Source organism: Rhinopithecus bieti, unplaced genomic scaffold (assembly GCF_001698545.2).
Source record: "Rhinopithecus bieti isolate Rb0 unplaced genomic scaffold, ASM169854v2 scaffold_81282, whole genome shotgun sequence".
NCBI lineage: Eukaryota > Metazoa > Chordata > Mammalia > Primates > Cercopithecidae > Rhinopithecus > Rhinopithecus bieti.
In genome coordinates, this window is record NW_016830182.1 from 1,393,087 (window position 1) to 1,407,632 (window position 14,546).

Consider the following 14,546-nt stretch of genomic DNA (forward strand, 5'->3'; position numbering starts at 1 on the left):
GGGCCTCTCCAGAACAACTGTAACTTTGTACCCCACAACAACCACAGTGTTCACTCCTGCCACACACAGGGCCACCTGGGAGAGGTTCGTTCAGCAGTTCCACCATCTCAGGGCACCGTAACCTCCTGTCCCTTTGTCCTTCTGAATCCCCAGGGTGAAGCTCAGGGCTCAGAACACAGTAGGTGCTCTGAAATCATGTCTGCTGAGTGAACTTTGCAGAAAAGGCCATGGGGAGAGTGAAGAAAGGGTCTGACCACAGTCCTGGTACTGCCCAGCTGCATGGCCTGGGGCCATTCCCCATCCGTCTCTGAGCTTCATTCCTCTCACCTGTACAGTGGAAATCAGAGCTTACAAACTATTGGTCCAGAGTCCTCATCTAGTTTGGATATGTTGTTTACAGCTCATTCAGTGTTTAATTTTATTTTAAAATTCATTTCAAACATTTGAAAACTAGATTTCTACAAAACTTAAAGTCTTCAGCTTTTATTGAAAGATGAGAAAAACTGGGTGGCCTGTGTGGACCCATAGTCCTATATACAACAATGGCCTGGGCAGCAGCTAACTCTTTACCTGGGACATCCATTAGCTATTTGGCTACAGTGCCATCTCCCCTCACTCTCTACATCCTTACCAGCTTGCACCACTCATATGTATCACCTGCCTGGCCCCCACAGGCATCTGAGTTTGCAACCCCTGAATGAGATTCTCAGCTTAGCACAAACTGATTGTTCTATGGCTTTGTGAGGCCTAGAGGTGGTGTTACAGGATCCCTAGGTGACAAAACTCATCAGCACCTTGGATAAAAAACCATGTGAGCTGAGTGGAGAGAAACACTGCTATTTCTGAGGATGACACAGTCTGTAAATAGCCTCGGAGCCAGGTGAGTGGTAACACCTGCCTGATGTCACCTGGGCCTGGAGCCCTCAAGGGCTGGGCACGTGTTCAGCTCATGGCTTAGTCTATGAAATTTCCTTCTTCCTAATACCACAGAGAATAGCATAGGAAGGGATGACATCATAGCTAAGCCTTTGGGGAAGGTAGGCTTTTCTCTGGCTCAGACCAGTGGTAGTGATGAATTTGCTTTTCCAAAGAGAGTGGAAGGAGTAACATGAACGAAAGAAGCTGGTTCCCAGTCCAGAGTCCTAAGCATGGAGTCTTTGCACTACTGATGACTCCCCAGTGCTATCCAACAATGTCAGACCTCAGCCAGGCCGTCAGAGCCCTCTGTGATTGGGTCCCCACAGGCCTTTCAGCTCATGCTCACTATTAAACCACCTCCCTAGTCCCTGAGTGCCACAGCCCCCTGGCCAACCCCACGGTTTCTATCTTACTGTGTTGTCTGCCCAGGCTTATCTCTCTTGCCTCCTCACCCTGTCCCAAGGATCAGCTTCGTGGTGAGAGTGAGAAGGGTTTGACACGCAATAACCCTGATTGTGAAGTCAGACAGACTGGTCCCAGCTCCAACAGCCTGCCCTTGGGCAATTCACTCCCCAGGCCTGGTTTCCCCATCTGCAAAACAGAGCTGCCTCTCAGGCAGAGTTCACAGCTGGGAAAGGGTTCTGAGAACTGAAGTGGTCAAGTGAACGAAGGCAGCACTCCCCTGGAGTGGGGCTGCTCACGCTTCATCAGGATGGAGCATCAACTGAGTTCCCCTAGGAGCAGGCTTGAGAAACAACAGGGTACGCTGAGCCACCTGCTGTGGCTGAAGGTCTTGTGAGCTCAGGGCCTGGAACTGGCTGCAGGGAAGCCTGGGGCCTTAAGGAAGCTTCATGACAAGGCACATGGCGTGATTCCTCTGCTCTTAAATCAGGATGCACTGGTAGAGGAGGGTCTGGGACATGTGCTGAGGGCTCAGGTGGGCTCCCCACTCAGGCCCGCTCACCTCAGGGCACAATCATGAGAAAGGAGGGGCTGCTCCTCAGGGCAGAGTGAGGCCCCATTCTGGGCTGGGACCTAGAATGCATCCCACCTGGGCTTCGCTGGGTCCCTAGGCCCCTCCTAGGCCAGGAATCAGAGAAGGGGGACTATGAACTTCCACACACCAAGCTAGCCAAACTTCCAGAGGCCAAGCCAGCATTCTCATGAAGCTAGGACACTGCTCTGACCTCATGAATTTGCTTGGCTGGCATTCTGCTGCCCGACCTGTTCCCATGAGCCCATTCAGAATCTGGGGCAGGTCAGTCCAGAGCTGGTCCCTGCTCAGGCCCACCTGCTTCCAAGGCTCAGCTCCACCCCTTTCTCTGGCCCCTCAGGGCTCTAACTGAGACCACTGCTCTCTGAATCCCAAACCCTGAGAAAGTCCAGACTGTATCCATCACAGATGCCCACAGGCACAGTACTTAGTTGACAAATCCATCTCTCTCTAGTTCATTTTATCCTAAGAACAGACCTGAGACAAAAGCAGAATGAGGAGCATGATCACACCCTTACCCGCCAGATGGGAAAGTGAGGCCCAGAGAGGCCTGGAGCACTGGCGCAAGCTGGCAGCAGGACTCCAGGGCTCCCCAGTCCTAGCCAGTGCCTTCCTGTGTCCAGGCCTCAGCTTCCCCTGGGGACAGTACTAGTGTTGGGCCAGACGCTCTCTCAAGTCCCTGCTTGGCATCCATTTATTGCAGGCCTCCCACCACCTTGCAGTGAGGGTGGCTCTTGCTGCTGGGAAGCCCACTCTCAGCACATGGGGCTTAAATGCTCCTGCTGTGGGTCTCCCCACTAAGTCCCCTCCCGGGGTGCATGCTGATGGGAGGGGGCAGGTGGCTGCCCTGGCTGGCCGGGTACTGGGGCTGTCAGTGTGGGTCCTAGGAGGAGGGATCAGACCCAGTCCTGGGGAGGGCTGGGGGCCAGGAAGGAGCATGATGAGCCCAGGCTGCGTTTTCAGTCTTGCTGGAAGCAGGTCTGGTCCCTAGAAATAACTAGAGACAGGCCCAGGCCAGGACAAGCAGGCTAGGGGGCATCATGGGAGGTGTCTCAGCTTATCTCCTCCCTCTTGCGCCTCTGGCTCACTAATCCCGCCTCTCATCTCACCTTTCTCTAACCCTCTCGGACTGCAGGACCTAGGGCAGCAGGGAAGCTTATTTGGCCTGAGCCTTACCTATAAAGGGCCCTGAGCCTTACCTATAAAGGGCTCAAAGGTAGACTTTTGTTATATTATTCAAATTGCAACGTGTAGATGCTCATATTTTTGAGTTAATTATGTTTTAGCAGTTTTTCCTTTTAAAAAAAGTCTGCTGGTACCTTAATAAACATGGTACCAGCATCCTTTTGCCGGGTGGTGTCTGTTCTCCCAGTCCCTGGGCCTGGAGGCGGGTGTGTTCCAAACCATTTCACGCCCCGCGGCCCCACCAGCTGGCTGCGCTGCCCGCTGCGGCCGGCAGGGGTCGCCCACGGACAGGCCCGGAGGAGGCGGGACAGGGGCGGGGCCGCAAACCTGGCCAGGCCAATAAAGGCTGCGGCGCGCGGCTGCGCGGGACTTGGCCTTCTGGGCGCGCGCGACCTGCTTTTCAGAGTTCTGTGTTCTCCCTGCCCGTTTCCCGCCCGACCCTCGCCCGCGATGCTGGCGCTGCGCTGCGGCCCCCGGTGGCTCGGCCTGCTCTCCGTGCCGCGCTCCGTGCCGCTGCGACTCCCCGCGGCCCGCGCCTGCAGCAAGGGGGCCGGCGACCCGTCTTCTTCCTCCTCCGGGAACCCGCTCGTGTACCTGGACGTGGGCGCCGACGGGCAGCCGCTCGGCCGCGTGGTACTGGAGGTGAGACCGCTCGCAGGGCCGGCCTGGGCGCGGGACACGGGCCCGGGGAGAGCCCTGGGCCTCGGGCGGCGTAGTGCCGGGCGCGCTGGGTGACCTTGGGCCTCCCTCTGCCGGGCTCTGGGCCTCAGTTTCCCCATTTTGAGAATGGGCGTCAGAATGGTTTCTTCCGGCCTCCCTCGGAGCACTGGAGCCGGGGAGACGGGAGGGAGGCCATGTGTGGAGGAGAAAGCTCAAGGTCAGATCGCAGATAGGGAGGGCCCAGCACCCCTGGGCCGGCCCCGGGACGAGAGAGGGGCTCCAGGAGTTTTCTGGGGCTGAGCCTAGATCCGGAGCTCTGAGGTGGGTGTCGGGGGGCTTGGGGTGAGCGTTGTGGCCCAGCGGGTGCTCACGTGGCGGCCCTTGCACAACGCGGAGCGCGCCCCGGCCCCGACCCCGCGGTCGGGCTCACACTCGGGGTGCTGGGAAATGGAGCGAGAGGTGGTTTCCAGCAGTAGTGCGGGCCCAGTAGGCCTCGGGCCCGGCCACCTGGTGGACCCCAGAATGCCCCTCCTGCGAGTTGGGACACATTCAGAGGCATTGTGCCCGGAACCTTGCCCTGCCACCGTCTTTGGGAGTGACACTCAGCACCTGCCCAAACTTTTCTGGGTCTTTTATAAAGCAAAGTAAGAAACAGTCACTAAGGTAACTTTAGAGGGAAAGCCCTAGTGGAGCCTTCAGCCCGGCCTCACATTGACAGCAGAGGTCAGTTCGTGTTGACTGGCCCGTTTCTCAGGGAGCCCTTGGTATTTCTTTTTCAGTCTCAGTTTCTGGAAAATAGGGACACCCTTCCTGCTTCCATTTGGTTCAAGGGTGGGTCTTGCAGCTTCGAGGCTAGAGGCTGGCTGGGATGGGGCTTCAGCCTTCCCTCCCCACACCCTCATGCCTCTCCCTGGGCTTCAGTTTCCCAACCCCGAATCGAGGAGCCTTAGACCCATTCTCTTGTCCCTGAATTTCTGATGCTTTGGGCCCAGCTGTGGGAACACTACCCCTCCCTGGGAGCATGCCTTTCCCTGGGCCTCAGTTTACCATCCCCAAATCGAAGAGCTGGACTGGCTCCTACCTTAGACCCACTTTCTTGCCTGAGTTTCTGATGCTTTGGGCCCAGCTGTGGGAGCAGTGCCAGCTGTGTCCACAGAAGTAGGCCAAGATAGTATTGTCATCTCTTCTGACAGATTAGGAAACCAAGGCCATCTCCTCCAGCCTTGGGTTCAGGAAATGGCTCCCAGAAATGATAGAGCTGCCGCCTACTTGGGTTGGCAATAATGGGAATGGAATGTCCACATGCTTCTTCCTCAGCCTCCTTGGCCGCTGTGGGGGTGGGTGGGTGCTGAGAGACACCCACCTTCACCTGCCCCTCCAATGACCACCCACTTTTGTCCCTCTTCTCCCCCAACAGCTGAAGGCAGATGTCGTCCCAAAGACAGCTGGTAAGACAGGGCGTGGGGCCTTGTGAGATGGGAAGGGGGCCAGGCAGGGCAAGGTGGGTGGCGTAGTGAGAAGAATTGGGGCTCAGAGACCCCTGACGAATGGGAGCTCCATGTGTGGCTCAGCCATGTGTGGCATGTGTGGCACTGGGTGCCCTGGGGCAGCTCTTCCATCCCTCTCTGGGCCTCAACGTTGGCTCTGCCCTCCTCTCTCATAGTAGCTGGGAGCCTCAGAGCCGGTGAAAGGCACATGTAAATTTCCCAGAGACTTCCCCACTCCTGGTTCCCAATGAGGCAGGGTGGTGGGCACATAGCCCTTGAGTCGCTGCCCTGCTGGTGCCAGCACAGCCATGAGCCTGTACTCTTGTCACAGTGCTCAGGTACTGAGGTCAGGGAAGGGGAGTGACTTGTCCAGTTACATAGTGAGTTGGGCAGAGCAGACCCAAGAGGTGGGCCAGGGTCTTTATCCCCCAGTTCACTGCTGGGGATGTAGCAGGGATTTTGGCTGGAACAGGTATGACCCTGGAATTGGGGCCTGGCCGTGTTAACCTGTGTCTCCCTTCGACTCTCAGAGAACTTCAGAGCCCTGTGCACCGGTGAGAAGGGCTTTGGCTACAAAGGCTCCACCTTCCACAGGGTGATCCCTTCCTTCATGTGCCAGGTAACATGGTTTCCTCTTCTGTAAGGGGGGATGAGAGCAGGAGCTGCCTTGTGGGTGTGTGAAGATGCCTGGTATGAGGAAGGTGTTGAGCAGGGCAGCTGCAGTTGCTCTTTTGGCCAGGCTGTCCTCCCTGCATTAGACCTGTATCCAGGCTTCACTGCACATGGAAGCCCAGCCCCAACCCGCTGCCACTCCAGGCCAGTGGCAGGCCCTGCCCAGGGGACTGGGAGGTGGAGTCTATCAAGGCAGAGCTGGGTTGGGGGATGGATGTGCTGGGGGTGGCCCTGAAGACTTTGAAGAGCCAGCATATTCCAGTGGTCTCTGACCTTGTCCCCTGCGTGCCCCTGAGCACTGGTATGGGAGATAAGAGAGGGAGAGGGAGAAGTGGCAGAGGCGGAGGAGGAAGACGGGTCCAGGGCAGGAACACACATGCCAGGACTTGGAGCTTCCCTTCCCAGAGAAAGGCATTGTTCTCCGTGAAATGAATGTTTTTCAGTCATGTGCCACGCTCGGTTTTCACAAGCATTGGTATTGCTGTGTCAGAGGTTTGGGGGTAGGTGTTACAGCAGGAGCTTCCCGGGGGTCAGGACCCAGGCTGGTCCTCTGTTAGCACAGATCTTCAAGATCAGGGATTGGGTATCCTGGGCGGGCAGAGCCTGGAGGCAGGGACATGGCTGTCATGACCTCTTTGAAGACCTTTCTGCCTGGAATTCTCTCCCCATTCCCTCCACCCTGACCCAGTGACTGTCATCGTATCATGGTAAGGGGCGGTGGGTTGGGGCTGGACGTCTATGTGTGGTGAGGCCTGGATATGGGGTGAACACAGGGACGGCAGGCCTGGCCCAGCCCTGAGGCTGATGGTAAAGCAGGAGCTGAGGTGGAAGTCCTGAGCCAGGCTAGGGACTCCAGGGCTAGAGGGCTCCCTGGCACAAGGCGGTGGCACTGGGAGTCCAGGCCAGGGTCCTGAGTCATCCGTTGGGAGGGATATCAATTAGCAAGCACCTAATTGACACCTGCAGATGCTTCAGCTGGTCAGTTCCCCTCTCTCACCCAAGGATCCCATCTCAGGAAAACAGCAGCCAGCAATGGCCTGGGCTGGGCAGCACTAGGCATAGGGGCTGCTACCGGGCTCTTCTGGCCATGGGTGCCCCGTGCAGGTTTGGCCAGGGCTGCCTGGGCCTTAGCTGAGGCCTGAGGAAGGATGCCAGCCCTGGGCAGACTCTGTCCTGGGTCTGCAATGGTTGGGGAAGCTGCTGGGCGGGGTAAGGGGCAGTGCGGGGACAGTGAGGGGACCTGGCATGGGGAGCTGGTCTGGACCAGCTGCTGGTGCTCCCACAGACTAGACTCGGGAAGTGGGGGGGCCTCTGGCCTCTTCCTTGTTGCCCTCCAGGAGGAGTGGGTTAAATTATGGGTCACTAAGTATCATCTCTGAATGACCATCAGGTCCTTTGAAGATTACCTAAAAATTTGCTCAGACAAAAATTAAGTCATTTGGAAACAAAAGTAGTTACTGTGACAAAAGATATTTGAGTTTTGTCTTTTTTTTTCTTTTTGTGCTTATTTTTCTTGTTAATTAGCTCTTATTTTATTGGATGTCTATTGACCACTTTACCTGAGGGGCGCCAGCTGGGTGGGCTTGGGTAGGCTGAGGCTGCTGCCAGTGTCAGGGCCGTGGTCCCCGTCTGCTCCATGGCAGCCACTCAGAAGGTGCTGTGTGCTCACAGGCGGGTGACTTCACCAACCACAATGGCACAGGCGGGAAATCCATCTACGGAAGCCGCTTTCCTGATGAGAACTTCACACTGAAGCACGTGGGGCCAGGTGAGTGGGGGCTGCCTCTAGGGTGAGTGTCCCCACAGCTCTGACCTGGCCTGGAAGCCCCAACAGGCCCTGAGAGGTCACATGCGGTCACCGCCCAGTACCTGATGAGGCCCTTCCCCCCTGCGGCACTGCAGGCCGTCTCAGCATTTCTGGCTTGTTGAGTTTCCCTAGAGTTTTCTCATCTCTCAGTTTAAAAAGCGGGATTTCCTTTGGGAACTTTGCGGAAGAACCTTTAAGCAGAATGGAGGCCCTGGCCACCTCCCTGTTTGTCCTCTGAGTTTCGGGTTGGAAATTCTAGGACACTTAGAATTGTTGCAGAATGGTCCGCGCGCGGTGGCTCACGCCCATAATCCCAGCACTTTGGGAGGCCGAGGTGGGCGGATCACGAGGTCAGGAGATCAAGACCATCCTGGCTAACATGGTGAAACTCCATCTCTACCAAAAATACAAAAATTAGCCGGGCGTGGTGGCGGGTGCCTGTAGTCCCAGCTACTCCGGAGGCTGAGACAGGAGACTGGCGTGAACCTGGGAGGCAGAGCTTGCAGTGAGCCGAGATCGCGCCACTGCACTCCAGCCTGGGCGACAGAGCGAGACTCCATCTCAAAAAAAAAATTGTTGCAGAATAAAAAGAATTGTTGCAAGATTTAAAATCTTGCTTAGACAAAAAGCAAATTGTTTGGAAGCCAGGGTGGTTATTGTGGCAGCATCCTGTCACCTATAAAACCCAAGGTGGTAGGTGGAGAAGTCTGGAGGTCAGGGCCTGGAATCCTGCCCCGGGTCCCTCCCCAGCCCTACCACTGAGAGCTTCCACAAGTCCCTGTCCTCTCAGGCCACCCCACTGAGAACTAGCGGACAGCAAAGGCAGACACACCCTGGGGGGCTGGTATCGGGCCCTGGTTCGGGTCCCAGGATTTGCAGACTCAAATGTCCCTGGTGTGGTTTGCACCGTCTGCCCTTTCTAATGCCTTCCCCGGCAGATGCCTCCAGGGGCAGCGTGGCTCAGCTCTGCTGGTTTTTGCAGGTGTCCTGTCCATGGCTAATGCTGGTCCTAACACCAATGGCTCCCAGTTCTTCATCTGCACCATAAAGACAGACTGGTGAGTTCCCTGCCCCAGGCCCTCTGGGAATGTGGGCAGCCTTGCAGCTGGAGGAGGATTCATGCATTTTTAGGGGCAGGCAGTTTACAGCCAGGCCATCTGCTCTGGGACAGTGGCCCTCTCCCAGGCTGTGTGTTTGTATGAGAAAGAGAAAGTTAGTGGAAGAATCAAAGGAGAATCGCGGTTGTTCCTGCAACTCTGTCATGGTTTGGGTTCCCATTGTTGCTGTCATCTGGAATTTTCTCAGTGTGTTCTGCTCACACACACACAGGAAAGGGTTTCTCTACCAGATACATTTGGGAAATGTTGCAAAACATATTATGAGGCCTCAGGAGGGACTGAGTAGAAGCCCACTTGTGTGGTTTTAACCTGGAGTTTCCCAGGCTTGTCTTGACCATGGGCTGAGCCTTGGCAATGCTGCAGCAGACATTTGGATATCAGCAGGTTTCCAAATGAAGCCCGTGTATTATCATAAGCCTGCAGATAGCCACAGGCCTGTAAGGGCCCTGTTTTCAGTGCCCATGGATTTTAGGGATGTCTCTTTCCTGGTACATTTTCCTCTAAGGGATAAATTTCTCTGGCCAGAGTCCCAAATGTCATAGCCCTGGGGCACCTGGTGATGAGCTGGCTGGGAGCTGACTTGGTAAAGCCCATTTCCGAGGATTTTAGGGAGACCTAGGTGGGGCGGACACTAGAAGTGTCCAGCCTCCAAGCCTAAGAGATGTGGCTGGCAGGGCTGGGCAGGTCCTTGCTGGCTCAGCCTGCTCTTTGCTCCTTCATGGGACCCCAGTGGATCCTGCAGTTCTGCTGTTGGCTGAAACAACGCCAGCTTTGCCGCAGCTGAACTGAGCCGCCTTTTACATTATTGGACTCTCTTGAGTTGAGAGCTGCCCAGGACTCTAGTTTCACCACCCTTCTTCCTTTGGCTCTTGACTCATCATTCATGACCGTTAACGTGGTTCCATTTGTATGGACTTCTTCTTTCTTCAGAGCATTTCAGTATCCTGTTACCTCCCAGTGCGGAACAAAGAATACTCCACTTTTGATAGATGGAGTTACCAGGATTCAGACTACGTGACCTGAGGCAAGGTCACAACATGAGTGGCAGAAGCCAGGCATCCTCTGGGGTGTATCTGGGGCACTCAACAAGGCTTGATTGAGCTTTGGTGGTAGATCTAGGTATTACATGGGGATTCCTTTCAGAATTGCTGTTTTCAGTAACTAATTCCATGACCGGGGCCATGGCATTGGATGACATTGCGCTCGCTACACTGTTGCTCACCCGGGTCACCCGTCCTCACAGGTTGGATGGCAAGCATGTTGTGTTCGGTCATGTCAAAGAGGGCATGGACGTCGTGAAGAAAATAGAATCTTTTGGCTCTAAGAGTGGGAAGACATCCAAGAAGATTGTCATCACAGACTGTGGCCAATTGAGCTAATCTGTGGCCAGGGTGCTGGGATGGTGGCAGCTGCAAATGTCCATGCACCCAGGTGGCTGCCTCGGCTTTCAGCCAAGGTGCCCAAAATGATACCTGTGCCCACTCCACCGTCACGGTGTGCCTGAGGAAGGCTGCTCAGGGATGTCGGACCTCGGCCAGGACCCACCACACTGCTTCCTAATACCCACCCTTCCTCACGACCTCATTTCTGGGCATCTTTGTGGACGTGATGTCACCCACCCCTCGTCAAGCATTGCCTCTGATTGCCCAACCCAGATTCATCTGTGCCTTGGACGTGGTGGTGGTGATGGGTTAGCATCCAAGTGAAGGCCTTTTCCTTGACCAAGGGGGACAGTCAGTTTTGCAAAAGGACTCTAGTACCTGTTTAATGTTGTCTTCCTAATTGGGATAATTTAATTAACAAGATTGACTAGAAGTGAAGCTGCAACACTAACTTCCCCATGCTGTGGTGTGACCTGAGTTGGTGACACAGGCCACAGACCCCAGAGCTTGGCTTTTGAAACGCAACTCAGGGCTTTTTTGAAGGTTCCCCCAGCTGAGATCGTTCCTCCTGGTTACTGTGAAGCCCGCTGGTTTGCTGCTGTCATTTCTGAGGAGGGCCCATGGGGGTAGGAGCAGTTGAACCTGGGAACAAACCTCACTTGAGCTGTGCCTAGACAATGTGAATTCCTGTGTTGCTAACAGAAGTGGCCTGTAAGCTCCTGTGCTCTGGAGGGAAGCATTTCCTGGTAGGCTTTGATTTTTCTGTGTGTTAAAAGAAATTCAATGTACTGATGATGTATTATACATAAAACGTTTCTGGAACATGTATTCGTGTTCACCTTAAATGTGAAAATAAATCCTATTTTCTATGAAAGACTGGTACCTGGTTTCTGGAAGAGGGATCTGTAACTTGGAGCTGATCTTTACAGAGCTTGCCGTGGCGGTGCCATGCTCAGGACGTTCATGTGGACGGTTTCATGTCATCGTGCTGGCAACTTGTCCTCCCTGCCTTAGAAATGAGGCTCAGACAAGCGACCTTAGCACCCACAGCCTGTGCCATAAGCACTGGCTTCACCCTAAATCCCAGCTCCTCCCCTTAGTGACCCTGAGTCTCAGTTTCCCTCAGCTGCATAAGGAGGCAATACAGTTTGAATATTTGTCCCCAGCCAAATCTTATGTTGAACTGTAATCCCCGGTGCTGGAGGTGGGACATGGTGCAAGGTGTTTGGATCATGGGGACAGGTCTCTCATGGCTTGGTGCTGTTTTCTTGATAATGAGTTATTGCAAGATCTGGTCATTTAAAGTGTGTAGCACCTCCCCCTGCCCCCCTCTTGCTCCTGCTTTCCCTGTGTGACATGCCTGGTCCCCCTTCACCTTGTGCCATGGTCATAAGCTTCCTGAGGCCTCCCTGGAAGCCGAGCAGGTGCCAGCACCATGCTTCCTGTACATCCTGCAGAACCATAAGCCAATCAAACCTCTTTAATAATAGATTACTCAGTCTCAAATATTTCTTTATAGCAATACAAGAATCCTAACACAGGGTAACAATAAGGCCCACCTCGTAGGGTGGTAATCCATGTGAAGTGCATAACACAGTGCCTGGCGCATCTTTCTAAGCAGAGTGACGAGAATGATGAAATTTCCCCTGTCAGGGTCTTAGGAAAGAGGAGGGATGCTAGAACAAAGGAGCCTCCATCATCTGAGGTTAGGAGTGGATTTCCTAGGATAAGCCAGTTCCATTTGGAATTGACTTCTAGGTGTTTCTGAATTCACAGGGAAGGCAGGATTGGAGGTAAGAGCTTCCCTAGGTAGACAGGGCCGTGGCGTGGTCAGGCAGTTGAGTGGTTGGTCAGGCAGGCATTCTCAGAGGAAATTTGGGCTCTTTTGGGAGCATCTAACAGAATTATTTCTCACTGGGGTTCCCTGAGTGAGGTTATGTGCAGTCTCAGGTTGATGGAGTTACTCTGAGGTCATGGTGCCTGGGGTCGTGGAGAGTTTCCATGAAGTCAGTTTCAGTAGGACTAGTAGTCTTCAAACAATTATCAAGAACCTTAGGGGTCCTCAAAGCAGACAAGGAGGACACAAGGAGCATGGGCCCCTGAACCCCATTTGCAGTCATAGATGCCCTCCATTTATATTGGGGTTCTGCAAGGGATTTCATTTGAAGAATGGGATCTTGAGCCAAATCATAATTAGTAATTTCTCACCCAGTCCAATACTTTACAGATGGGTAAACTGAGACCCTAAGAGGGATTATGATTGCCCTATGTGACCCTGTGAGTCAACTGGCAAAACAGGGGCTAGAATCCAGGGTTTCTGGCAGTCTGCAGGGATATCTGTTGGGGGCCTCCGAGAATGCACAGGTGCCTTCAGGGACATATTGCCAAAGGTCCTCAGGCCACACACATTCAGAGCACAACTGATATCTGAGGTCAAAGCCCACAGCTTCACTCCCTCTGGAGTTTCCTCTTTGGGGTCTTATGTTTAGTCACTGTGTGTTTCCTTCTTGCTGAGGAGTGTGTGTGTATGTGTCTGTGTGTGTGTATCTCCACCCAGAGGAGTCTAAGGTGAGGTGAGGGTGCAGCAAACATGCAGGAATCTCCTAAAAACTGAGTTCCCTGAAAGCAGGGCCATTCCCTGTGCTTCTCATTCCCTGAGCTCCCTGCACAAAGGCCTGAGCCTCGTCATATTTCTTGCATAAAGCAAGAACATAAGTAATATACAAATAAAATATTGGCTTGTTTCTGGCCAGTGAGCACTCAATACCTCATGCATAAATGAGGCAGTGAGTCTTACACGTGCACTCATAGATGTAATCGTAAGTGGTGCCATGTACACATGATTTTTTTAAAAAATCTGAAACATCAATTTTCTGCGATGTGATAGCTTTTCAAAATGATTTCATTGAGGTATAATTTGCATAGAATAAGACTCACTTCAAGTGTACACATCAGTGATTTTTGACAAAAGTATATACTAGTAATAACTATCACCAAATTAAGATACTATCACCAAATTAAGAATGTTTCCATCTTTCCAGAAAGTTCCCTCCGTGCCCCTTCCCAGGTAGCCACTGGATTTTATCCCTATAATTTTGCCTGTTCTAGAACCTTGTAGAAATGGTATCGAGCAGGGTTCACTTTCATGTCTGGCTTCTCCAGCGTGGCACATGTGAGAATGTGTGAGACTCTAATATGCTTCTGGGTTCTAAAGAATCTTGCTCCATGAAAAGGAATTTCTTAAAGTTTTCCTAGGTCTGGGAAGGCCTAAAGCAATGCTTCTAGGGATCACAGAGTGCCAGTAAATCATGCAGATTTCTGGCCATACCTGAGACACCTTTTGAATATTTGCATCTAGGAATCTGAATTTTAAAATAATAATTCTGAGAGGTGAAGCCAGCTGAACTTCCTGGGTGGAGTGGGTACTTGGGAAACTTTCCTGTCTTACAAGAGGATTGTAAAACACACCAATCAGCACTCTGTAAAACATACCAATCAGTACTCTGTAAAATGCACCAGTCAGCACTCTGTGAAACGGACCAATCAGCAGGATTCTAAAAGTAGCCAATCGTGGGGAGGATTGAAAAAAGGGCACTCTGATAGGACAGAAATGGAACATGGGCAGGGGCAAAAAAGGGAATAAAAGCTGGCCATCCCAGCCAGCAGCAGGCAACTAGGTTGGGTTTCCTTCCTGGTTGTGGAAGCTTTGTCCTTTTCCTCTTCACAGTAACCCTTGCTACTGCTCACTTGTGCCATCTTTAAGAGTTGTAACACTCACCGCGAAGGTCCGTGGCTCCATTCTTGAAGTCAGCGAGACCATGAACCCACCGGCAGGAGCCAATTCCCAACACATTTCTACTAAAGCTTAAGAATTTGAGTGTAGCCACAGTGGGTAAGAGTGAAAGGGAAAGTCATGGCTCAACATTGGAGTCATCATTTACTTCTGGAAACATTTTTTACTGGACTTTCTGGGACTCTAGAGTGACACTCTCCACTTCTAAAAGAAGCCTCAATTAAGGAGTCTGACCGACAAGTCTCGGATGACTGGGTGGGGCACATCCTATTCCAATCAAGCTCTATGGGGGCCGGTGGGCAGGGGTGCTCCTCTATAGCGCTGTTAAAAGTGTCTAGTCAGGCATGGTGGCTCATGCTTGTAATCCCAGCCGCTTTGGGAAGCAGAGGTGAGTTGACTGCTTGAGCCCAGGAGTTCGAGACCAGCCTGGTCAACACAGTGAGACCTCATCTCTACAGAAATTTTTTTTTTCTTTCTTTTTTTTTTTTTTTGAGACGGAGTCTTGCTCTGTCACCCGGGCTGGAGTGCAG

At 53.1% G+C, this 14,546-nt stretch overlaps 1 protein-coding gene across 1 annotated transcript; it reads left to right on the top strand.

Moving 5' to 3' along the window:
* The first annotated feature begins 3,420 nt into the window (after positions 1 to 3,420).
* Positions 3,421 to 11,097, top strand: PPIF (peptidylprolyl isomerase F). The gene is made up of 6 exons (XM_017865223.1): positions 3,421 to 3,739; positions 5,175 to 5,205; positions 5,775 to 5,863; positions 7,588 to 7,684; positions 8,706 to 8,781; positions 10,085 to 11,097. Exons 1-6 carry the CDS (start codon positions 3,548 to 3,550, stop codon positions 10,218 to 10,220), a joined length of 621 nt encoding a protein of 206 aa, XP_017720712.1. The 5' UTR covers positions 3,421 to 3,547; the 3' UTR covers positions 10,221 to 11,097.
* The last annotated feature ends 3,449 nt before the right edge of the window (positions 11,098 to 14,546 follow it).